The sequence below is a fragment of the Dicentrarchus labrax genome, unplaced genomic scaffold (assembly GCF_905237075.1).
Source record: "Dicentrarchus labrax unplaced genomic scaffold, dlabrax2021, whole genome shotgun sequence".
Lineage (NCBI taxonomy): Eukaryota > Metazoa > Chordata > Actinopteri > Moronidae > Dicentrarchus > Dicentrarchus labrax.
Window position 1 is genome coordinate 1,217,555 of NW_026136714.1, and position 26,213 is coordinate 1,243,767.

Genomic DNA, 26,213 nt, shown 5'->3' on the forward strand with positions numbered 1-26,213 from the left:
ACAAACGTCACTGCAAATATGATAAAGTATCCAGAAAACTGCCTGCACGGCAACTCTTCTCAAGTTCAATTCATGCATTGCAAAGCTGTATCCTTTATATTTATCTCTGCACAGACATAGGTGAAACTCACACTTAACAACTGATACGTACATTTATTAACAAAACTTAACCAAAATAGCCACAAAACATTTGCATCACCCAGCAAACGTGAGAAGACGTGTAATATTCACTGTCACACTGACAATTTATTAATGCCAGTATAAAAAGGAACAAGCAAAGGTGATCTTCAAGTCTGAGCTGCCGGTGTCTAAAAGCTGCTGCGCACCTACAACCTGTCAAGTGTTCAAGTGGAAGAGGTTTTTCAGCTGAAATATTCATCGCTGCCACTAAAGGCATTGCTAGGAAAGCTTCTCCGAGGAAGAAAAGAGCGGTCGGCCTGACTCGCTCCGAGAGGACTGAGACACGTGACCGACACCTATTAACCTTTTACAGCCGCCTCACAAGAGGGGAGGAGGGGGAGGAGGAGGGGGGAGGGCTGCCCTACAAGTCAGACACCCTCCAACCTGCCAGAGTACACACAAACTTACACGTGCTCACACAAACAAAGACACGAATAGTGGCACAATATCACACACATTTAATCAAGTAGGAGAGACACTTTGCTGCATCGAGTGGACCTGAAGCAACAACAATGCAATTAATTCACTTAAAGTCAAAGGTCACTTCAGCTAGCTACAGTTTTTCCTCCATATGCAAGCGCACAAACACAATCCCAAGCAGCTCTGGTTGACTAAAGGCCTTAGTTGCTGGAGCAACACACATGGAGCAAACATCCAATCAGCAGCAGCAATACTGAAGCAGGTGGTAGCCTCACACCCAATCAGGACACTGTATTCCCATTAGCTCCTCCCAGAGAAAGTCCAATCAACACCTGGTGCAGTCAGAAAGTGGTTGTTCCTGTCTGTCACATGCCTGTCAGTCCAGCCGTCGTCTCGTGGCCCTGCGCTGGATAACGCTATCAGACGGTCTGATCTCTGGAGGGCCCGCCGGGAAGCTCTTCAGGGCTGGGCCTTCCGATCCAGAGCAGAGGAGATGAAAACAGCTCAGTCTCGGCGCTCTTCCTGCCAGCTGGCTTGATACTTGAGCCGGTGTCAGGTTGACATGCTCCAAAACAGCACATGCTCCCTGGCCTCTCCCCTCCTTTTCCTCTCACTCTGTCCTCCCTGCGCTCTGGGTAAGTGTTCTTCTCTGCCGTGTCTCTCCCCAATGGCGGTCGTCTGGGAAGACTTCCACAGGAAAGTGGGACTGTGGGGCGGTGCTATGTGCTCTGCCTCGCTCTCCCCTCATCTGATCTCTCCTCTATCTCTCTTTTTTTTCCCTCCCTCCCTCTCTCCGTCGGTCCGTCCCTCCCCCTACCTCAGTCTGCCAGCAGGCACCGCGGCGCACGCACACGCACACACACACACACACACACACGCATGAGTGAGTACACACTCACTCGAACCCTCTCTCTCTCTCGCTCTCTCTCTCTCTGTCTCTCTTGTTAATACTCTAGCACACAGACGCAAACACACACTCAGGCAGTCCAAGAGTAAACAGAGAGCAGAGAAAGAGAGCAGAGAGAGAGCAGAGAGAGAGAGAGCAGAGAGAGAGAGAGAGCGCGCAAGCAGCCTGGAGAGAGAGGAAAGAGATAGAGAGAGAGCAAAGCCACTGAGCCAAAGAGACAATGGAGAAAGGGAAAGGATACAGAAGTGGAGAGTAAGCAAAGAGACAAGGGGGGGAGGGACGGGGAGGAGGGGGAGAGAGAGGGGAGTTGATGTTGATACCATGAGAAAGCATAAAGGCTTTCACATTTTTCCTGACTGACCTGCTTTTCATCTTGAATGTGACCTCTCTCCAGTCTATAACAACACAGAGTGAGGGGGAGAGGCAAAGTGAGTGGGGGAAAGAGGCACTTGCCAAATCTTCCACGGCTCTTGCCAATCTGGGCCGTTGCCATCTCCCATCCGAGAGAGAAAGAGAGAGAGACAGAACGAGAGATGGAGACGGAGCAACAGTGGAGGAGAAAGACAGGGGGAAAAAAAGAAAAGAATAATATGGCATTCTCTACCTGCTGCTCCTTTAAATGGGTTCTTCCAGCAAGCAGAGCAGGGGCCATTATCCAGCTGCCTGCCTGCCTGCACCCAAGCAAAGCCTGCCAGATTAGTGCACTTACATAAACGCCAGCCAAGAAGGGAGTACATGCAAACACACACAGCTTGGACCAAGAGCGCACAGACACAACCTTTGCTACACTTATCTTGCGCGCACACACACACACACACACACAGGCAGAGCTGGTGGGTTTAAGAGGGAGGCTTTATAAAGATTGGCCGGCCCTTGTTCGAGGCAGCAGTCTTTATGAGCAGTGAAGACAAGATGATCTATCTCCGAGTGTGGCCATGCCATCCTCGAAGGCAACGCTCGCTGGCGCTGCCAATGCTGGAATGCCGATGTCCTGCCAGGCACTATAAATGCTATTATTTAGATCTGTTTAGCTCGAGGGGATAAACACATTAGCATTGGGAGACCTAAGCCTCTTTAAAACATATACATGTCAAGCACCTGCAAGGGAGAGCACCTTGACAAGCATCTACAATGCTATGAGGAAACGGAGAGGGGAAGGGTATGATCTTGGAGTGCGAGTTCTTGGAAGGGGAATCCCTTTTGGCAGGTGTGGGGGTGGTTGTTAGAACTGATGAAAAACGGCAACAACAGCTCCTCCTCTTCGGCCCTTCGGCTGGGGCTCTGTGGTTGTGGTTACATAAGCCCTTCATAGAAGCCCTGCTCCCACCGAGCTGCCAAGCTAATCCTCTGGGATGGAGAGCCCCACTAATTCCACTGCAGGAGAATGGAACTGAAGACATTAACCAGGATTACTACACAGAACCGTGTTCCAGCCAGGCTAGCGCCAGTTATCGCAAAATAACCCCTTAACACACAAATGCATACACAAACCCCAAAATGCACACACACACACACACACACACACACACACACACACACACACACACGGCACGAGACGGATGCCATAAGTCCTCAAGACCAAATGCGGTTTTAATATCACGTTCAAACTGCTGATAGCTGCTTGCAAGCAGCCCTTCATCTACTGTTGATTGCAAAGGAGGACAGGTTAGATTAGTCAGAAGCAGAACTGAGAATCTCACAAAGCAAGATGACACATCATCTACAAATGGCCACAAAGCAGCCGCTTTGCAGTGAAATTGTGTTGAGTCATGTACAGAAAACAGCACTTGACATAACAAAGACGGTGCTTAGCCTCCTAAGACCAACATTTTAAAAAAACATCTATAAAAAGATGCATGCGGATACACAGCTCAGACAGACTCTTTGTGATTTAAGGAGTCAGAGGTGAAGACATTTATGAGCATTACTTCCTGCAGCACCCATCGCCAAATACAATAACAGATGAGAATCAGACCTGTCCGTCAGTGGGGAATCCCTATCCAACAAAACATTAGAAACCACACAGGGCGAGCGCCTCATTACAGCAGTAACTGAGACTCATGGACAGCACGCAGCAAACACCGTCAAACACACTCACACAGGGCGCTGGCGCTAGGAAAATGGGCAGAATGTCAGTGACCTCTGTGAATCAGCCATAGGCTTCTGGGTAATCTTCAGTCAGAGACAATAAACAGGCTGAGTTAATGACTGCTGCATTTGCAGGGGCTGGCTGATAAGAGGCAGACTTTACAGCCCGACTGATAAAGAGACAGGCTGCCTTGACCCAGAGAGACGCGGGGGGGGAGGGGGCTCCAAAGAGCAACAGACCCAGTTGAGGCAGACTGACACATACACGCATAGACACAACCTAGCAGCACGTGGCGATAGCTGCCTGACTAACAGGAAGTTGCAGCCACATCACTTGTCTATGCTTTCAAAAAAAAAAAAAACAGTGCTTGAGCGGCTACCGGTGCACTTTCTTTTGGCACTTCTGTTATAACGCACGGTAATTGCAATGAAGTTACACTTCACGGGGAGAAGAAAGTTTGACTCTGTATTACCTTTTTTGGCAGTTTCCATCTCTTCTTCAGTCCAGCGAGAGCTCTCATTCATCTCCAGATTGGCTGTTACACACACAAAAAAAAAGAGAAGCACCAAGTTAGAGAAGGCGGGAGGAGTGTGTGTGTGTGTGGTGGGGGGGGGGGGAGTGGGCAGTTGTCACAAAGTCAGTTGGGGAGTGACTGACAAGAGGAAAGGAAGCAGAGAGAAATTAGAGAAGAAAAAAAAAAAGAATATACGGGTGGGGGGCAGGGTAGCTTGTGCTGCTTGCCAGTGAGGCACTGCAGCGTGGGTCGCTAGAGACTGTTTGTTTTAGATGGAGGAAGCAGGAAATCCAAGGAGAGAAGTCAGTTAATGATTATAGACATAACAACTGGCTTCTTTCCCTGCGCAGGCCATAAGCCAGGTCGACCCTGGCCCTGCCTGGCATACGGCGGAGCGGGAGCCTGTGCTTGTGTGTCCTCTGCGTGGACCCGCGAAGGACACACTGTGCTGGCTAGCACCGGACCAACCGTGGCGGACGGGGCGGCGGCAGGGGTGGGGGAGCTGCTGATGAGAGCCCCTACAGCCCGAATCACCTGGGGATTCCCTGTGACTAAACCTGTGCTGCAGGAGCGACTGCAGCATACACACACACAACTGCTGATACATCAAAATTCCCTGATAGCCTGCAGCACAGTGTGTGCACGGCTGACTTACCATCTGCGAGGAAACAAAGAGCTAAGCGGTGGGACACTGCTGACACACTGGGTATTTTGTCCTTAAATAATACTTCTGTCTTTTGCCAACGGATGGGATTTAAACTACATATCTCTCACGCAGCCACTATTTTTCTCTGTTTTGATTCTTTATGAGTGGCAATCTCTAAACAAAAGTTTAACTGAATGTGAACGAAGACAAAAGGAACAACAGTGCACTCTTGTGGTGTGGCACAGGAGGCCACAACTAGACCAAAGGCGACAGAGTCAATCCTACATGATGGTAGGGAAATACTATATCAATTAATTGATCCTGACAAGTGCAAAGCATTTTGTCCTACACTGCTGGTTTTAGAAGTGTCCTTATTATGATGAATATGAAATATAGTGTAATCTGATGTCAGTGTGCTATATACACAGTAGGCCAATATATCAGAGTCCTGCATTAGAAAGGTAAGCACAACCAAAGAGCTAACAGAAAAGCTAAAGAAAACACTGAATTTGTCAAGAAAGAAACCTTTTAAGTCGGTCAGATTGTTAGAAATTAAATAAAATTATATAATACAGACAGAGAATTGAATAAAAAGTTTCTAAAAATATCAAGAAAACTCATCTCTGATTAATATTCACAGGAAATAAAATCTCATTTATACAAACTTCCTTCAGATAGTGTGTTCATTTGTGTTTCTAAGGTGTTCTGCATTGAATATAATATGAATTATAAATACAGTATGTGATTTAGATAGGGGTCGGCAGTTTAGTCAGTGATAGAAAAGGGGAAAAGAGGAAAACACCATTAAAAAGAGAAGAGCCAACTGGTGCTAATTTGGTGCAGTGCAGCTGAGACTGACCGAGCTCATTGTTGAGTGGCGGTGTGGTGGTCTCCTCCACTTCACTGGTCATAGAGCGGGTGATGCGGCCCTTGCGGTGGCCCTGGCTGTTGGCTGTTCGGCGACCCTTGAAAGCCACAGTGGGCTCTTTGTCCTCTGCATCTTCTCCAGAGGTGTCATCCCTGTGTTTGAGAAATGTCAACACAGTCAGCACGAGACATGTAATGGGTCACCGAGTCAAAGCACGATACAGAGGCAGCGTTGTAGGACACGTAATAATCCTTTAGACAACAGAGATGTGCTGTTTTTATTGTGTTTTATTGCCAAACACGTGAACTTTCTCAATCAAACTGTATTTCACTGCTGAACATCAGACTGAACGCAAAAAGCACCTGATACAAGCAAGAACTGAAGATGGCACAGATCATCAGCAGAACATGTTGATGATCGTATTTAGACCAAAATCAGGCGTTTCTGCAATTAGCCAAGGGTTGTCACCACCGCTCCCACTCTTCATTAACTCTCTAGCTCATTCAACCACCACTGCACTCTTTCTCGCTTTTCCTGAAAATGGCCTCAAACCGAAGGGAGCTTCTTGGTGTCACTATTTTGCAGTACGGACTGGAAGCCTGGGTACACACACTAAACCAAGCAAGAACACAGCTAATAGGATATTATAGTTTTGGTTTGATATAATTCCTGAACTGTTGTAGGCTGACGTAAATGTACACAATATTCATTTAAATCCAAAAGTTGACACCTGAACCTCAGTCATTGTTTCATTTCAACCCAATGTGCTGAAGTACAGAGCAACAAACAAGTGTATAGAGATCTCACTAGTGAAATAATAGGGATAGAATCTTTTCTGAGAAGACAATATGGGCCATGCTGCTATTGAGTCAGTCCCAAAAAATGAATTCAAACTTGCATCCATCACCATCACGTCCCTCAAGCTGCTTGGCTTCTACACTGCCACAAACCTGGACACAGACTTGACCGTCTGCATGAAGACAGACGACTGGACAATGCTGCAGACTGAAACACACACTTGGAAGACCGAATGTGCACGTGTATACAGACACTTCTCTTTTTCCTTCTTTTTTCACCAAGATAATTTATCGAGTGTCAGCACAATGGCATGCCAGGAGACAGCCACTGAGTTTGAACCCGCTGCACCTCCATTCATCTTCCCACAGCTCCATTAATCTTGCTGAGGGGAGTTGGTTGCACCCTAAATATAGGCGAGCCAGCTGTGCCAGGGACAGGCGGGCAGCAGGGTGTGCTGGGAGTCACGGAGTCCCCTGGCCTGGCAGAGACAGTACGCAATGCTTCATCATCATCTTCCAGTCGGACACAACTGCTAATAAATATGACCCGCTATTACTTGAAACCACTGTAGTGTACAGCCTCAGCTGACATCACAATATAATGCATGAATACAGACACAGACTGCTGTATTCGTCTATTAATTTTCCGGCACCAGAAAGCAGTGATATTCCATCTGTTGTTTTGCATCCTTTGCTGGCACTGTGCCTGAAAACACCTCCTCCTCCTCGTCCTCCACCACTGCTGCATCCACCCACCAACACACCCGCCCACACACACACCCGCCCACACACACACACACACACACACTCCTGACACTGACAGTTCAAACTGACAGCTAAGTTAATCGTGCAGCCTATTTTTCCCCACATACACCCAGACTAACAAAATAAGCACAGAATTTAAAAAATGACACTTGGCATGCTATGGGGAAGGGGAGAAGCATAAACAGGAAAACAGCTGTTTTAATAGGGAGAACGAATGGACTCTTGAATTTGCCGTAGGTGGAAAGTCTGGCTGGAGGTAAGGGAGTAAGAGCTCAAGGGTTACAGAATGATAGGATTTCCAGATCCGCTCCACGCAGCCAAAACCTACTCAGTTTTCTGAAGCCTGACCTGGAACTATTCTAAAATTGTGTGTTGGAGAAATGGGGAAAAGTGAGAAGATCGTTGCAGCTGTGCAGGTCCAGGTGGAAATGTTTTTCACCCGGCTGCATCTTTTCCTCTCTGTCAGTAAAGTCAGGTCATCCTCGCAGCACACACAGCTCAGAAATCAGATGACTCACGACTGGAAGGTTTAGTTAAGTATTAAAAGAAGCGACTCACTTCATTCCATCTTCCTTGTCTTCAGCTTCATTTTTTTCTTCATCCCGCTCCCCCTCCTTCTCTTTCTCCTCCTTCTCCTTGTCCTCCTGGCTGCCCCGGTGCACTTGTTGCTGCTGCTGCTGCTGCTGCTGCTGCTGGCCGTGCTGCGACGAGGGAGACAGAAACAAAAATGCACTCCGTGTTACAAAGATAATTGCAGGTAGCAGACCAATTCATAGGGGGTGTTACGGGTCTGAAACGGAGACCAAAAACCGCCACACAAACGTCAACGGTTTCCAGTCGCGGTTCCTTCTTCCCGTGTCACGGTACTAGCTGTGTTTTGTAAATATACACAAACATACTGCCGAGCACGGAACAGAAAATCGAGACCATGAGTTTGACCTCAAACAGACACAGCGTATCGTGCCAAAGGTCTGTGATTAGTGTCAAACTGTGTGCGGACGTTGACGGGGTCGGGGTCGTCTGTGGAAAGACAGTACCAGCTATATTGAGCTTTACTGACCCGATCCGATCCCTTATACTTCAGCTGGTTTAACTCAGAGGTTTCTTGCATGGTGCAACCATTGTCAGCGTTCTCCGCTGCATCTTTCCTGTACTTCAAGTGTGCAACACACGCCTGTATTATCTAAGGAAATACAACTATCAGATCTGGACTCGGTATAGAGAGATACTCAATATTAAATGACTCAGATTAGGGGCCAAAAAAAACTTGATCAGGACATCCCTAACGATGAAGGCATCGTCTGAATGTGTTGATTAGAGGCGTTAAATCAGCCTCTCACTACAGATTCAGACCAAAGTAGTAACTAATGATACAAAAGTGTTTATCTGAGTGTGGGTAAGCAGCCATACTGAGTTCAGAAATGGTCTAGTAGCCCAATTGGTGGGTAACAGTTTAACCTAGAATCCCTGTACTCCAGACAGTTACAGTGGATAACTACAGCTAGATTTTAAATGATGACTCCCACCCTTTTCACACAGCGGTGAATTTCAGCTTCTTCCTTCAGGACAGAGGTTTATAGTCCCAAAATGTACAACAAAGAGATATAAAAATAGCTTTTCTTCATTCAGATCAAGTTTTTCTATTTTGTATCTGCATTTTTACCTTAATTATTCATAGTGGTTATTTATTTTGGTATATTATTAAGCTCTCTTTGTAAGAGCCTGGAGCACTTTTATATTTTATCTTTATCATGCTTGTATTATGTTTGTCTATTGTCTGAGTTTTTATATTTTTCTCAAGAGGAATGCCTCGTCTTTTACTGCCAAACAAATCCATCTTTGGGTACAACTAAAGTAACCTTGAACCTTTAGAAAATAACGCTACACAATTTGAGCATATGACCAAAATAATTGAGCTCCGATAAGATGTGCATTCTTCATGTGTGTACGTTAATCAGGAATTAGTTCAGAGTCGACGGAGCTTCACTGACATTTGTGTGTTTGTTTATTTTTATTTGGTTTACTTAGTTTGAAGTTTATTTATTCAAGGAGAGACAATGCACACTCATTAACATGGAGGACTTAATTCCATTATGTAAATGCACCAGATTTAGCCACATAGGCTCATTTTCATCTGCAGTCACTGGCAGGTTGATGACATGTCAGAAAAACATACAAAATCACATAAGCAAAGATTATTCATTGATTTTTATGTGAAGTTAAATTAAAGTGAATCTATTTAATAGGGTTCTTGATATTCCAAATTTTAGCTCATTTAATTAAAGCTGATTTCTCCCCACCCCAAAACAAACAAACAAACAAACAAACAAACAAGATATGCATTGAACTGTGGCTCAAAAATTGAGAACCATGGATTTGGAGAACTGTTCCACTCCATCAGACTTACTGGCAAACAGCCTGACCTCTCCTGTGACCTGTATACACTTCAATGTGTGGACAAAGAACAATTACCCAAGCATAGAAGTTAAATTACTACAGACTAAAGAAAGCAGATGGGTAAAGGTTGGTAACAGTTCTAAATAATACTGCATTATACCTTCCAAACTGATGGTGTAAAAAGACTCACAGTATGTAAAGTAGGTAAAAGAGACTTTCAGTTTCAGCAGACTCCTATAATAATTCTCTATAGCTACAGACCCGCAATCTAATCGCTCTCATCTAACCACGGACATCTTCTGCTTGTTTGCAAACAGTGAGTGAGGAGGCACTTCCTGTGGCAGATCTGTTATCTGACACATTATTCAAACATAAATGCACTTTGGGCAGACAGCTGCAGACGGTATCATGTCTAACTCAGGGGTTTTTTTTAAGATGAGACAGAAGTTGCACTATGGTGTTTGCAAGAGGAAAGAGATCAAATAATTCCTATCTTTGACATTTCTAAAAAGGACTTGGTATCAGTTGTTTAAAATATAGGATGGATACTAACCTACGAAAAAAATCCTATTCGTTTTCTACATATGCAAAACAAAACAGGATACGAAAGTTCCAAAATATCCTCTTTAAGCACCCAGAACCGCTTCCTTACCAATTTCCTGCCTGTCTGGGCTTTTAGGGTTAGAGTTCAGATTAGTACGGACGTGCAGTCTGACCAAAAACCATAAACACAGCTCATAACTGACAAAGCAAAAATACTTTTACTGATAAGAACTTTTTCTCTATTTGATCATATTTGCAGTTGCTGCCTTTGGGCTAATGCTCATCCACAGAACGTAAACCTTTAGCTGATCTCTTTACGACATATAAACAGACGGGTTACATGTGGCTCCTGGCAAAGGGAACATAAAAAGGGCGCAGAGAAAGAGAGTGTGAGCAGAGCAAGATAGCAAGGGAGGAGATTTAAATGCACCTTTCATTTACAGGAGCTACCTTTTTCTCCATTTTCACAATATCACTAATGTCCTCTCCCTCCCTGTGAAATGAACTCAATTTAAAAGGCCATAACTCAGGAGGACTTAATGATCTCCCTGGCTCAGACACATCATCAGACATCTGTTAGTGCTGCATCCAGGCGCAGCCCTACAGAAAGTGTATTTAAAGAGGACAACAGAGTGGCCACTCCACTACACCACTGTGGGGGGGGAAAAACGGACTCAGCAAGGCTGGAAACACATTAACATTTGCATTAAGCTATTACTTACACTCACCATCTCTCCGCCACCCAAACATAATCTCTATTAGCATTTGCAGTCATTGTGACATATAGCACTGCACTTTCTGTTCCTCCTCTGGAGCTACCTCCCTCTGTGACTGTGAGCTATTAGCGCTAGCTGCTACTCAGCCCCCCAGGTAATGAGCAGAGGTTTCTTCAGGAGGGATGAGGAGACACTGCGCTCGTACCCACAGGAAAAGGTCGCCAGTAAATTAATGTGCCATTTCCTTAGCGCCTGCCACCGTGAGGTTTAACAGCCAGCACCTGATGTGAGGCGAAGTAATAACTGGGAGCTCATTAGCAATAGGAATGTTAAAAAAAACAAAAAAACAACTCAGTATGGAAACAGTGCTGACGGGATGAGGTTGAGCAAATTGTGGCAATTTATCAGAACAGCTGTGTGACCTTTGACGTTTCTCTACATGATGGGGGGGGTTCTCTGGCGCAGACTACCTCACTGGTCTGCAAAGACACCCCTGTAGCTCCAGAGCAAGTAGCGAGATTAAGGCTCACACAGGACACGTGTTAGAGGACCAGTGAGTAGGATTCAGTGGCATGTCATGGTGAAACTGCAGATTAGGAGAAACATCAGTGGCTGTGAAACTGAAGAAAAACACGAGAGGCTGTATCCAGATCCAGTAGCTATGTTAACATGGAGCCTAATATTCAGATTATAATCTGTTTAAAAGCCCAACAGGATAAAAATGCTCCATATAAACACCTCAATCAGAATAAACAGGCCCAAAACGATCAATCGGTTGCAGAGGGCAGGGTTTCAGAAAGACATTTTCTTTACAATCAAGGTGGCCGTCATTAAATGGATACTCTGTGTTAGCTCGCTTTCGTGGCACGCTTGGCTATTCTCGCCACAGTCGATTTCACAGCACCCACTTAGACATGAAATAGTAGGGTAAACACAGGCAAACACTCATTAGGCTCAACATGCCCCCTTACTCTGTCACCTGAACATTATTGGATGCCTAGCCTATTCAAGTCCACCAAAAAATGTGAATGAACTTAAAAACTTTGAAGACCGCCTAAAATCCCCAAACAACAACAGTGGATCCGACCACACCAACTTCCTGTTTTACAAAAGTCACCCAGCTGTTCCGATTAAATGCATCAGATCTTGTAAACGGGAGACCATATTAGATCCCATCCCATGTAAACAGCCGTCCCTAAATCTCTAATCACAATGATTAGACAAGTGTTTGTTTTGTCCGTTGTGGGATACCGCAGAAACATGGCGGCCTCTGCTGATCAAAACAGCTCAGTCAACTCAAGGTAACTAAAACAGGTGATTATACACGAATGAAAACAAACTTATGAATAGATCCTCTTGAACACTGGACTCGTTTCGCAATACAACGCCCCATTTTCAATAGCTTAAATCCTTCTTCGTGCTGTTGTTGCGCGCCACATACCTCGCGTTTATCTGCTCCACATTGAAAAACTTCTTCTCTTCGTTCCACCTGGATATAATCAGCCTTTCTTAAGTAGCATCCATTGTACACGTGACAAACAGGGGAAGGTTGGTAGCGGTTGTTCCTGTCAAACTTGTCTGACGGTGGAGAGGAGCCCGGAGTGTAATGACTGAGATAGAAACACTGTTTTCAGTTTCTGTCATTAGATAAGTAAGCTAAGTGACAGGCAGCTGTTTGTCTAGTAATAAGAAAAGGAGATTTCACTCTCTGCGTCTGCATGTGCAGGTTTTTCTTAAAAAGAGACAGCGGTGTCCTTCAGACTGTCGGCCCGTTGCGTGATTGGGCTTTGATGTAAAGTAAAACATCTTTTTGAACCTTGAAAAGGTGACAATACCTGGCTTCTTCCTCGGCGTCTGTAGTTCCTCCGCACTATGTTCTTATAGTTTTCATTCTTTTTGGTCAGGTAGTAAAAGAGCACACACTCTGCCACCGTCTGAAACATGAAAGTAATGTCATTTTTTTTTTTCCAACAATCATTTCCTGAGAAGACTGTATCACTCGGAAAATGACAGAAAAGGGAATGAAGAAAATACCTTTCTCTCCAGAAAAGACGCAATCAGACCAAAGTTTTTGGGGTGCTGGATGAACCTGTGGGAGCAGAACAAACACACTCTTACAACCTCCTACTTAAATGTTTCAAAATCACTGACATTTGCTGAAGTGGATCACAGAATAACACAAAGAGAATGACTGAGGAGGTGACGTCTGTGCTGACACAGACAGAGAAAATGTACTACTGAGTAAAAACAGAAGATCTCAGAAGATACGCTAAATCTCTCCCTAAGTAGTAAATATGATATTAAACAATCACTAGTGATCAAATGTCTTACTGTATCTTCTGGATGAGTTATTAGAAGAAACTGAAGCTCTTCCTTTTGCATGTGGGTAGACTTTAAAGTCACTGATTTTACTGTGTGGGTTTGATTAGATTTTGGCAGCTTGAAGCACCGCCTCTCGATTCTCACGAAAGGGGAAGATTCACTTCCTTACCAACAACTTATGGACCCTTTATCGGTCACACATATTTCACAGGAAGTAAAGAATTGCTTCACTTTGGTGCTTAAAAAGAGGCTCTTAAGTGCTTTATGCGAACAGAGAACAGAGCTGGAAGCTGATATGGGATTCGATCCAAATAAACAATGTACAGAGTTAAAATGTGTGTAATTTTGGCCAAAGAAAACCCAATCCAGCTGCTAGGAAATAAGGATGAAAAGGAGATATTTGTCTATTCAAAGGAGGACAAATGATGTCTCTCACCACGGCTGTGTTTAGCTTACTTCTCTCTGAAAGTGTCTTTCTCCTGGTCGCTCCACATGTTCATGACCTGCCGGTCCTTGTACACCTTCATGGGGTCATCCATCAATCCGTTCATGTTGATGAACTTGATGCGCTGCTGCTCAGCGTCAAACAGCATCGGAGGGATGACCGCCAGCTGTCGCATTTGCTTCTCTGTGTTCTGCCACCACACACACACACACACACACACACACACACACACAAACCAACATCCTGGAGTGAGTGGGTTGGTCTCGAGAGGGAAACCATCTGACACTGTGGGGCTTAAATTGACACGCACTATACGAAACCTATTGTGGTAATGCTGTTTTGAAGTGTGGAAGAGTTCAGCAGACAGGAGAGGAAGTGTAAGGTTGTGTTGTTGTCTCAGCGGCCTGAGGCTTCTTCCATGTCAAATTTAACTCTTCTAAAACAGACATATCTGCCGTCAGTCTCTAATTTGAAGGCTAACAAAGAAGAAATCTTAAAAATTAGATAATGTCTGAGGTTAGGAGAAGGGGAGGAGAGTGATGAAGAAAGCGCTGTGCTATCTTGAGGAGGCAGGAAGACAGAAAGAGTTTCTCGAGATGAGACAAGACAACCCAATCGGACACAGCGCTCAGCTTAATGGGACCTGGCTGACATGAAAGGAACGGGTCTAATGTGTGACTAGTGGATATCACTGAAATGTCTACTTGGAGCACGGTCCTCCTCAACGCCGAGAGCGGCGCCTCGCATTGCACAAGGCCGAGCAAATCTACGATAAGCAACATTTATCTGTGAGGTCGGTCAGCCTGTTTGCATTCAGTATGCATACTGCAGCAGAAAGTACGGCTGAATTTATATTTTTAATTTTTTTTTTTACCATGTAAGCCGAATCAGGCAACAACATTTGGTTTTAAGTGTGAACCTTGTCAGCACAACGAGCATGAATTTGGCCGGTTTGTCTTACATACATTAATACTTTTGGTTGTGCTGAGTGAAACCATGCCGACGCTGATTTGCATTCCCATTACCATTGCCGCAGACAACCCCTCTCTCTCCCCTTTTCTGTCCATCTTCAGCTGTCTCTATCGATTAAAGGCAATCAACTGCTGTCTGTACATGTGTTCAGCTCTCAGTACTTTTGCAGCTTCTAACGGAATCTCTGTGGTTTGAAGTTTCTCTCCCACGTCCCTGATTGTACTGTCAGATATCTGCTTTATTTCACGGCTTCATCTTTGCTTTTAGTTGTATAAGAGTCGAAGTTACTGCTTCCAGGTTTTACTTCATATTAATAGCTTAAAAAGTTTAAATAACAAACCGGAGCAGAGCTTACTTTTCTTAATTAATCTCATTCAATCTTGAGTTCTCACGTCAATCGAGGCTCTCTCGTTCTGTTAAGTCACACCTTCAAGCGGGTAGCCCTGTCCTAACAGAGAGCGCTGAGCTGGTGCGCCGAGTTAAACCGAGTCGAGCCAAGCTAGCACATGTGTGTGGAAAAGCGCTATCTAAGGGTCAATGCAAGCCAATTTTATTTACATAATTTGACTCCGAGGGCTTTCTTAGACAAGACTAACACCGAAATATTTCCCCAAAATCTGCCGGCTATTACATGGTTGTGATCTTGTTGCCCATGCTGACATTTTACATCCTCTGCCTCATATTTGTCATAGAACTGTTATACAGCGGACAGGTACAGGAACAATAATTACTGCTGCACCAACATCTATGTGTCAACTGCGCATGTTATAAATGAAGGGAAAAGAAACCAGGGGGGGATTTAAAAAAAAGGAGAGAGACAGGCAGTAAAAACCGCCAGAAAGTTTTGGGAGCGTTTCAATTGAAAGCAGCTGTGCCTCTGTGCTCGCCGCTAGGCTGTGGTGGCCTTAAAGGGCTAGTATTTAGCTTTGGCAAGACCTGGTAACTTAACTGCCACAGATATTCCAGTGGCATACCATACCATCTGTATAGCAGCTGTATTATATGCCAATATTGGGTGCCATATGCCTCTGAAACATAACTATGTCGCAGTGATTTAAGAAGGCTTGAGTCACATTCCTGCAGGCTGTTTTTATGATGCCGTTCCTAGTATCTTTATTACCATGTGCTGCAAGTGAAATATTCATAAATATTATTATGTATACGTTATATATGTTATATGCATGAGGAAGGCAAAAGTTTTATACCTGACCTATATAATTTCTCTTATGTACTCTTGCTCTTAAAAACATGCTTTACAGTAGAATTAAAAACACACATAAATGCATGTCTGAATTTATCGAAAGCATAACCCCTCAAGATGTAACATCTCGTATACGTATATTTGCATGTCATAAATAAATTGAGTGAGCATTGGTTTTTTAAAATGTAAAAGCTCATCCACCACCGCAGAGACTCTGGCTTTCACTCCTGTGTGAGACAGATGTTGTTTGGCGGCCGTAGCAATTTGAACTTCAGCAGTGCGATAATGTGACGACGGGTGCTGCAGGAGAGCGACATGTCTTTAACAGAAGAGCTTACCTCGTGCTCCGATATCCCGTCGATGATCTCGGAGACCTCATGCTCACTGCGAGCTGCAGACGAGGCCAGCCCTCCTCCTCGCTGCCCAACGCGGCTACAAAAGGAAAAAGAACACAAGACGTGTCAATCAAAACTACCCACATATTACTGTAACTGTGCCACCTGCACTGCACAATGAAACAAACCCACAGTAATTCTCTACAGGAACAGCAGGCGACAAATCAAAGTCAGTTCCAGAAATGAACAGGAGTGCTTTTTTCACTGCACAATCCCAGAAGAGGGAGAAGAAAACCCCTGTGATCTTACCTCTGCATGCGCTCCTGCAGCTCTCTTTGCTTGCGGATCTCTGGGAACTGTTTCTCGTAGTACTCCCGCACCTTGCTCTCCTTGGCTCGGCGCCGCGGGTTGTTTTCGATGCGCTCCACCTTCTTCTCCCAGGCTTCCATCAGCTGGTCATAGCGCTGGCAAAATTTCTGTTCCTGGAGCGTCACAGAAAGACGAGTCAGATTTTATTCATATAGGCCAAAATACAAAATCACACTGTGCCTCAGAGCGCTTTACAACATTCAACACCCTCGGTCTTTAGACTAGTCTCTGATTCAGGAAGGAAAAACATGGAAGAAACCTCAGGGAGAGCCACAGAGAAGGAAACCCTCTCCCAGGACAGATAGACATGCAGTAGATCAGTGGTTCCCAACCTGGGGTTCAGGACCCCCTCTTGGGGTTATCAAAGCTCCACAGTGGGGGGAATGAGGCCGTCTAGATTTTAAGGGGTGTAAGAAGACTTTACAAATATACACAGTAGACCTATATCTCAGCATTTTGTCTATTCAAATCGTTATTCTTTTAAGTTTAGATTATTATTTTAAGATCTAAACTTTGAAGACTTTTGAACACAAGCTGTATTCACAGAGCCTTCACTCTCTAATAAACAGCCTCGTCCTGCATTAATAAAGTTCAAACAACCAGAGAGCTAATAGATTCAGAGTTTTCTTCTCATTCTTCTGTCAGAAAAGAAGCCTATTAAGTATGTATGAAATAATCTGCTCAAAATTCATCCAAATCGCTCGTTTTACACGACCTTCCTGCCGTTATTGTGTTCACTGTTTGAGTTCATTGTGCAGTTTATCAGCTGTTCTCTGCTGTTACTGTTATACACTGAATACAATATGAAATACATATTAAATATGTCTGAGTCAGATACTCATTGATAGAAAAAGGGGGTCCCTTAAGGAAACAGGCTGGAAACCACTGCAATAGATGTCAAGTGAACAGAACAAAATCACATTACATACAATGTGATACATGAACACGATAAAATGTAATTGAAGGACGTAGATCCAAAAGGACATTTAACAAGACAAAGAAAAGATTCTCAATCCACTTAAACATCAACACTCTCTCTCCACTTTGATCTTGAGACACAAAACTAATGGACCATTAAGTCAGAGGAAGTATAATTACAGAAGATTTAACAGCTAAAACAAGACTTCCCTTAATGTGCAGAGTGATATTTTAGGCTGCCTCAACACTGAAAGATCCTTTTTCCAGTAATCTTCTTTAGCTCTCTCTCTTTCTTTCTGCCGTGTCCCTCCGTCACCTCTATGTGCTCAGAGGGGGAGGGGGGGGGAAGCAATACGTTGGTATTGTACAGGGGAAGTCTGGCCTTGAGCCACGGCTCTGGCACTGTTTTCCCAGCCTCCTCACAGGCAGGCTGTAAAGCGGGCCGTTAAACCTGGTGCAGACACGGCCCTCGGTGGGCTCGTAAAGCACAAGGTGATGTCTCCCCACGCTCTGCCCACGAGGACCTACCTCCTCCCCACTTGAGACAGGGACAGAGCGGACTCTCGGGCTTTGATACAGGTGCTGCATTTGAACTGCTCTTTTTGGCCTCGCGTAAACTCGCGGTGCGTAATAAAAGCAGAGCTGCGAGACCGTCGTTTACTGGCACCGTCTCCAAACTTGGAAGCAGTTATAAAAATGTTTTTTAAAAAAAGCTATTTATATTTATTTATATGATTATTCCCATCATATTTCCTACTTGTGGATAGATGCAGATTTCATTGTAAAACTGCAGACTTGATTTGCAATAACGATTTTCTGTCAAGCCGGTTGATTTTCAAGATGTCTGCCTGGCTCTAGCATCAGAGCTCACCCCATTGAACCCTGCTTTATTTATAGTCATGCTCTTTGGCTCAGTCTCGCTCAATCACTGGCAGGCAAGAGCGCAGACTAACCCTGTACAATGCTCATTATAAGTGCTTGGCTGACACTGAATTCAACAGAAGAATATAAGAAAATAAAGGTTTTTTTCTTTCAGATGACAGTGCGAGAGAATTTTTTTTCTTTTTTCTTTTTCAAAAGCAGTTTGACAAGAGATCACGCTCTGTTCCCTCTTCGGCTGGCCTAAAATGGCCACTCACTTCAAGGAGCAGCTGGCCCAGTTTCACACCAGTCATCCGTCATGGGTCCCAGCAGAGAGTCAGAAACGTTGAGTACTCTACTTACCCACTGCTTACGAGCATGATTTCTCCTCTTGAAGTACAAGATGAGCTTCTTCCTCATCGCCTGGTTTCTAAGAGGGATGAAGAAAGGGAGGGATGGAGAAAACAGAGGGGATAGAATAAAACACTCAATTCAGACAGGGCTTTGGCTTTCATTACATTTGTCACGTAATAAATCAGAGTATATGATCTCCAGATCCTCGGGTTACACATTTTCTTTCTTCTGTGCTTTCTCTGCCTCACTTCTTTAGCCAACAAACAAACAAAAGCCACACAAACAGACACAAACAATGGCTGTCCTTGTATGGCACCGCTCGATAAACTCAAACTAGCTTCTGGGTGGAAAGGACAGCGAGGTGAGCCAAACTTATAAAACTTGTCTGCTCTGGGAACAGCCAGCCACAGTGCTTCAAATAAAGGTCAGGGCCAGTAATCTCCTTAGGCAGCCACTCAGTTTGTCTCTTTCTTTGCTGTGAGACAGAATTTTATTCCTGACACTTAATCTGTCAGTTGTAAGGTCACGTTCCCCCCCGCTGATTAATGTAATCTTATTTTACATTAGTCACTTTAGCTGAGCCGCCAGGGTCCTACGGGTCACAAGCAAGGACAGAAGACAAGGACCACTGGTGGTGTATGGAGTTTTGTGAAAGCTGGAAGACGGGGATGGTAACATTTAGGGGTCTGGAGGGATGGCGCTATTCTTCATTTCCCCAGCATGTTAGCTGCAATAACAAACCCCAGTTAAATCTAAACAGCCTTAACCCCCAACCTACATAAACACTCCCACACAAACAAACACACATTGAGCCAAGCCGTTGCAACAGGAAAGACAAATACTGCCAAATCCAGCTGGATGCTGCCGATAGTGAGGTACGTAAAATCATCATAATGCGAATATTTTGACAAATACTGCGTGTAAGAATCATCATTTTTCTTTTAAAATGTAAACTGTGTGTTACTTTTTTGACAAAAACAGGGTTTGTAGGTCAGGTTAAATGTTTGACATACATTGTATAGAGAGGCTGGGTTAATGTGTTTCATCTGTTTTATTGTTAGTATTTCATTTTTACTGATTTATAAATAAAGTTTATTATCATTATTATGATTTATAATTTACATCCGTGGCTTTACGTTCTTTTAGTAGTGAGGTCTTTTACTCATCCATAACTACAGTCCATTCTGTTGGCCTTATTACAAACAAATATAAAGTAACAATCACTTAAGATGTACAGTATTTTTCACACTTTTTGATGGCGTGTCTCAAGGAAAAAGGTTCCATAACAACAATTTTAACTATTTCTATCTATTCAAGGACTGTTGGAGACTCTTTACTCAGCCACTTCCTGGTTATTGCTGTTTTGCTATCTGCTCATAATATTTGTAGTAAATATCTGTCCTGCTTTTGGAGCCGAGTTGGCAAATTTTCCCAGATACATAACACTAAAATTAAAATCAAGCCCAGGATTGATCATTGATCTGATCTCTGTTACCATTTACCTGGCAACAAGAAATATTAGGACACATTCTGTGTTGCTTTGTGACCTTTTTATTTTATTTATTTTATTTAAAAAAAACATAAAATGGATTTCCAGGTGAGTTACAAATGTCATTTTCACTAATAAATCTATTTAAATTATGCGTGAAATGTGACAGTACCAAACAAACATGTTTTCTTCTACAGTGCTTCATTATAATGCTTTTTATTCTCATTTTACCTTACAGCTCTTGCGATTTGCATACTGCACCATATTGCAATTTCGATAATATTTTTCGATTAATTGTGCTGCCCTCAACAGGACTGATAGATGAAGCCCTTTAAAGACAGAGATGGCATTGTCCTTTGGACACCAGATGGCAAACAGAGATTAGCAGCCTTGAACCCCTTCGAAAGGTTTTCTTTGTCCTTCTCTAAGCCTGTGCCATTTCTGAGATATCGGAGAACACTGTAATTTAGCGTAATACCTCCAAAACATGATGGCTCAAAGATTCATTATACGCACACTTGTTAGATGTTCTCCAGTGGAGGAAAAGCTTTTTAAGGCTTCAAAGTTAGATTTTGTCTTCATAGCAGTCTGCATATGCACAGCATATTGACAAATGTATCATCGGCTGTGTGTGCAGGAGATGAACTGGGATCGGGGGGCTGCAAAGAGATACTGGTACTCATCTATCCCAGCGGGAATGAGAGCCAACGCTATCAAACCGGTTAGCAAAACAAAGAAGTCAATTGTGCTGGGTCAAAGCAACACAGCGGTATTTAATAACACACACACGGAGGGAGAGAGAGAGAGAGAGAGAGAGAGAGAGAGAGAGAGAGAGAGAGAGGAGAGTTCGTCAGTTAATTCCTTTGAGGCACTAATGCTGATCAAACGGTGCAGGGATCAAAAGGAGTGAAGACAGAGCAGTGTGTGGCTCAGAGGTCAGACACATCTTGTGGTATGCCAATGTGCCCAAACCCACAGTGCCAATGGTGGAGCTATTATAACCCTCCTACAGCCCTTTGATGTGCCTCAATGAATTATGGTCCTTAAAAGATTACAGATGCACATAAAGGCTTACTGATAAGACACGGCAGGGCCACGTAAAGTTGTGTACTCTCTGCTGCCCCTTGATGATATCCACTAACTGATGAAATCGTCATGATTTATTAATCATTCACCTAACGCGACCCCGGGACGCTGAGGAAGGCTGTTAATATTTCATGTCAGAATATCAGAGGCAAAAAAATGAAATCAATAGTGACTTTCAGTGGTAATAGCTCCCTTTCTTTTGCACCTTTAGTTTGAGCACAAATGATCTGAAGCTTTTAGCAGCTTTACATCTGTCTATGGTAAACATATTTTGACCTAAATCCTGCTTCAGATGTGGCAAGAATATAAAAATCTGCCTGTCTTGTTAGCTCAGTAGTTTTGGAAGCTAACAGACAGCAGCTGATCACAATACCAGGTTTTCACTACATGTTATTATCGTGGCCAAAACAAGGTTCCCACTCTCTTTAAGAAATCATTTTCCAGGAGTTTTCCTTGACAGTACAGGACAGCACCTGCTCACAACGGTGGTCAGCGCTCACAGGACTTTGCATTAGCTCACTTTCATGGCACTTGGCTGTTCTCACCACAGATTATTTTTCTGCTGCAGCCTCAGCGGAGCATAAATAACAGTTCCAATCAAGTAGAATTAAATTCATTTGACAGAAACTTCATCTTCTAACCTTTTAACCATTTAAAGGGAGAGGTAACGTGGTCATTGCAAGTACAATTAACAATCATGTTAATTTGATCAATAATAGGCTGTATGTATGCAGATGTAGTGTGCACAGGTTTACATAATCTAAGTGAGCATGAAATACTATTAAAATGTTGCAGGACAACATGAGTAATTTTGAGGATATTTGGGCATTTTAATGAAGTTCCAGGTGTTTCCATGACTGGAAAACTAAATTCCCAGATTTTCAACGATACATGGGAACCCTGCGGAAGAATTCATAACAACATTATCGCAATTAAACAATAAAATACTGCTATCAGTCAAATTCTTTAACCTTTATTGTGTGTGTTGTCTCTTTTGGCAAATGAACTACACTCAACTGTAGGACCAGTGTATAGGAGTTAGTAGCATCCAGCAGTATAGTTATTGACTGAAAGGGAAATGACGGCGGAAGCACAAAGCGGGAATGTAGAGAAATGGACATCTTTAAGAAGCTTTAATAACATATTCAAGGTCCTCACAATTTTTTGGAAGTTTCAATCAAAACTATATTTTTATACTCAATTCAAAAGTATCAAATTCAAAACACGAAGGCACACAATTAACACTGCTCTTACATAATACAGAAACTTTAGTAATGGATTAAACACAGAGAGTTGTGACATTTTACAGACTAATCTGCCAGCTGATTTCACTGCCACCATTACTGCACTCAAACTGAATTATTATTCTACTCTCTGGAGCTGCCCCCGTTGCACACGTTTATTCCAGTAAGTTTACATAATGACAATTTCACATCCCCCTCTGAAATGCCACTCGTTGCAGTCTGCCAAGCGGGAAGGGGGAGTTGAGGTGTGGGGGTGGAGACAAGTGGCGAGTCTCTCTCGTGGAGGCAATTTACAACCACTAAAGGGAATTGATAGCTGCTAAGGTCACCAAGTTTCAATTTCCACTGGTAGCAGCAGTGAAATGACAAATTAAAAAAACATCTGCTTACATAATACTACAGGAATTCTCGTCACTGCATGAATGAACCATTTATATTCAGACGTATTGAATTTGTACACAAACAAATACAAATCAATAACAGGTCAGCTTTCTCCCTGTAGTACAAGGCGTCGCAACCTTTTCGGGCCAGTTGCCCTTTGATTCCAACACCCTCATCAACCCACAGTTTCAGTTTGCTTTACTCTTGAAATGCGTTATTTACAATTGATGATAGATTTCATTTCAACCAATCCTACGTGAGCTCCCGTATCCATGGTTAAACTCTTTCTTCAATGGCTGGATATAAAACATCTATTAATGTACAAGTGTAGTTGTGTGCAGTGACAGACTCACATTTTGATGTTCTCATGGTACTGCTTGGTATCAGAAGGCTGATTGTACAGAGGCTGGAAAGTGAGAAGAAAAAACAGATCAAACAATCGGTCATATTTTCAGTTGTGCAACACATTGTAAATAAAACACACAAAGGCCAAATGACGGGAGTTCATCTCGTCAATATGATTCTGACCCCGCAACAAATAAATGTAGGAGTTCAATGTTTTCTGAATTGTTCATCAAATAACATGAATCACTGAAAGCTGACTGACCTGATCAAACTCAGTGTGTAGCTCCTTCAAATGTCACTTCATTTTCTGTATTTATTTTGTCTTTATTGCTTTTTATTGAATGATAGCTAATTGGGTTTCACTTTAAAAAGGGCTGAGCCAAAACTGTTCGAGTCGAGTGGATCAGGAGATTCAGGTTTCATCAAACTTCTCTGTTTTAATCTGTTTTATTGCTGTTTTATTGAAACATGACAGAATGAACAGAGGTACTATCTATGATAGAAATAGCCTGCGGTCATTGGAAAAGGAAGCGTTGAGTTTTGGATTAATAGAGCAGCGCAAACATTAAAGACGATGCACCTGGCGGGTGCTGTTGCCCCAAGAGGAAAGGTAGCGATAGGAGCAATGTTGACCCAGCTTGGATTTAAGGCTGCTCCTGGCTAATGTCCTGTCTGGAACAAATGGGACTCAGGCTGGCCAAATAGCAGTAAATTAGAGACTGTAGTGCCCACATCTTTACAGAGACCTGCTCCATTAAGCACTCGATAGGCGGACCGTGTTCAAGGGCAGACAGAGCGCAGGGGACTCTGTTTACATTGACGATGCTTGGTGCTCAAACGCTGTCAAAGTGGATGGACACTGCCGTTTACATTCAGTTCATGCACTGCATTATTTCCTGGACTGTATAATATGTGTGTATAAATAACTGTATAGACTGTTTATTTTATTTATGTTATTCTAAGTTTAATTATCTTTTGTGTGAAGCATGAAGGGACAGCTAACTTGTCGTAGCACAACCTTGGGTTGTATGATAAATAAAATGTGCTTGATCCTTAAATTCAATCCAAAGAACTCAAAATGAACTTCCTCCACCACAGAGGAGAACCTGTTTTGTGTAGCGCTGTGCGTGGGCTCAATAGGTAATTCGTTTAACAGAACCAGGTGATCAAATGTCTGTGTGAGTGCGAGTAAGATGGATGGACAGATACTTGAACAGATAGAGTATGAGCGAGTAGAAAGGTAGTCAGCAAAAGTGCCTATATTAAAAATATAGTGGAGTAAAAAAGGCATCAGCTGGGTTGACTTTCTATTCTCAGTGGGTTTATATATAACTCTCAATATCAATATGTTCAATACAGCTTAATGGAGCTTTAAATACAGTAATCAAATATTTCCACTTCATTACTTTGCGCCCCTGCTAATAACAGGGGACATATTGTGATTCAGACCTCCTCCTCGTCTCTCTGAAGCATCTGTTATCCCCCTAACCTGACTGTCAATATAATGGTCCCACATGTCAATAACACACAAAGACATGAGAGCAGGAAAAAGAAAAATACAGGCACACAAATAAAAGACATAAAATCCAAATCTTTACTCACCAGTTCTACTCTGGGTCCCAGTCCCTCCAGTATCCTGTGAGCCTCCTCTGCCTTTTTCTGGTAAAAAGGGAACACAAACAAAAAGTAGTACATTAGCCGGCCGCCTGCACCTCTGCCATCACCACGGCAACGCAGCGAGCACGCTCACTTGGTCGCTGGGGCTACACCACCACTCGCTGGCTAGCTGGATGTATGGATGGATGGATGGATGGATGGATGGATGGAGAGCTGGATGCATTGACTATTATTAGAGCTTTTAACTCAAGCTGGGCCACAGCTCCTTCCCTCTCTCCTCTCCCAGAAAAAAAAAAAAAAAAAGATTACTCACCTCCCCCTGAGCAGAGAGAGAGGTAGAGAGAAAGAAGCAGGCAGGCAGGAAAGCAAGTGGGAGTGGAATAGAAATTGAGTGGGAGAAAAAGAGCAAAAACTGGTGAAAGGAGGAGGAGGAAGAGGAGGTGGGCTAAAGGGCTTTGGTGCTTATCTCATAAGAGACAACTGATGAAAGACAGAAAAGATCTCACCTCCAGCTTACTACCTACAACAATAAGCCTTAAAACGAAAAAAAAAAAAAAAAGAAATCCTGGCAGCGACAATAAAGCAACAGAGGAGAGGTGTTGGGGCATGAAGCTGGGCAAAAAAAAAACCTCCCATCTGTGCCTCTGGATGACCTCTCTGCAGCTCCTTCATACATTTATATTTAGCTCTAGCAGACAAATGTGTGAGCAGTGTCCCAGACAACCCCCCCCCCCCCTCTCAAAATGTTCGCTCCACTCTTTTTCCTCATTCCGCTCTGTACACTCTTTCTCTCTCTCTCTCTCTCTCTCCGCTTCATCGATCAAACAGACCCTCCTTGGTGACACACTGCATGCTCTGTTGCTTTCCATCTCACTTCATTTCCTTCGGTGGCCCCGCGCGGTGAGACCGACACATTCGCAGACAGGAGGGGCGGCGGCGAGGGGAGGGTTGGATGTGGGAGAAGTTTTCAGAGCTGATAACAGAGACAGAACCTGCCTCTCTCTGTGTGTGTGTGTGTGTGTGTGTGCGTACACATCAACCTTTATTCCTCACCACCCACCCATGTCATGCTGCTTCCTTGTCCCTTTCATTCCGTCTTCGCTGTGGAGGTGTTTGGGATCTACTCCTAAGTTTACATGAAACTCACGCTAACAGACTCGGATGTGAGAGAACCCCAGAGGAGCTCACGCACACACGGCTTGAACCTGACTCAACACCTGCTTCCAACTGGGTCACCTGTGAGCGAAGCCAAATGACACGGCTCCAGTTTTAAAAGTGGCCCTGTGTGTTTCCTACCCAACTGGGGGGGGGTCCTTGAGTGAGTTGTCCCCGGCAAAAAGGGAAGAACAGATTATAATTATTTTTTGTTTTTAAATCGGACACGCTGCGTTAGCTCGCTTTTGTTGCATACTTAGCCAAGTAGACCTTTTTC

General features: G+C 43.7%; 1 protein-coding gene and 1 long non-coding RNA gene across 5 annotated transcripts in view; one reads left to right on the top strand and one right to left on the bottom strand.

Annotated features, from left to right (window-relative positions):
- The window catches only part of ncor2 (nuclear receptor corepressor 2), a 108,830-nt gene that overhangs the window by 35,383 nt on the left and 47,234 nt on the right, over positions 1-26,213 (bottom strand). For all 4 annotated transcript variants that reach the window (XM_051423326.1, XM_051423328.1, XM_051423327.1 and 1 more), the window contains exons 7-17: positions 24,767-24,823; positions 23,173-23,225; positions 18,629-18,695; positions 16,427-16,599; positions 16,121-16,214; positions 13,621-13,799; positions 12,877-12,931; positions 12,678-12,776; positions 7,745-7,887; positions 5,616-5,776; positions 4,069-4,131 (exon numbers count right to left, since the gene is read on the bottom strand). In XM_051423326.1, the coding sequence (XP_051279286.1) occupies positions 4,069-4,131; positions 5,616-5,776; positions 7,745-7,887; positions 12,678-12,776; positions 12,877-12,931; positions 13,621-13,799; positions 16,121-16,214; positions 16,427-16,599; positions 18,629-18,695; positions 23,173-23,225; positions 24,767-24,823 (1,144 nt within the window). The remainder of the gene's footprint in view (positions 1-4,068; positions 4,132-5,615; positions 5,777-7,744; positions 7,888-12,677; positions 12,777-12,876; positions 12,932-13,620; positions 13,800-16,120; positions 16,215-16,426; positions 16,600-18,628; positions 18,696-23,172; positions 23,226-24,766; positions 24,824-26,213) is intronic.
- On the top strand, positions 975-5,424 carry LOC127376423 (uncharacterized). Its single transcript, XR_007887511.1, has 2 exons — positions 975-1,235; positions 4,461-5,424. It is a non-coding gene; the product is annotated as an uncharacterized LOC127376423 (long non-coding RNA).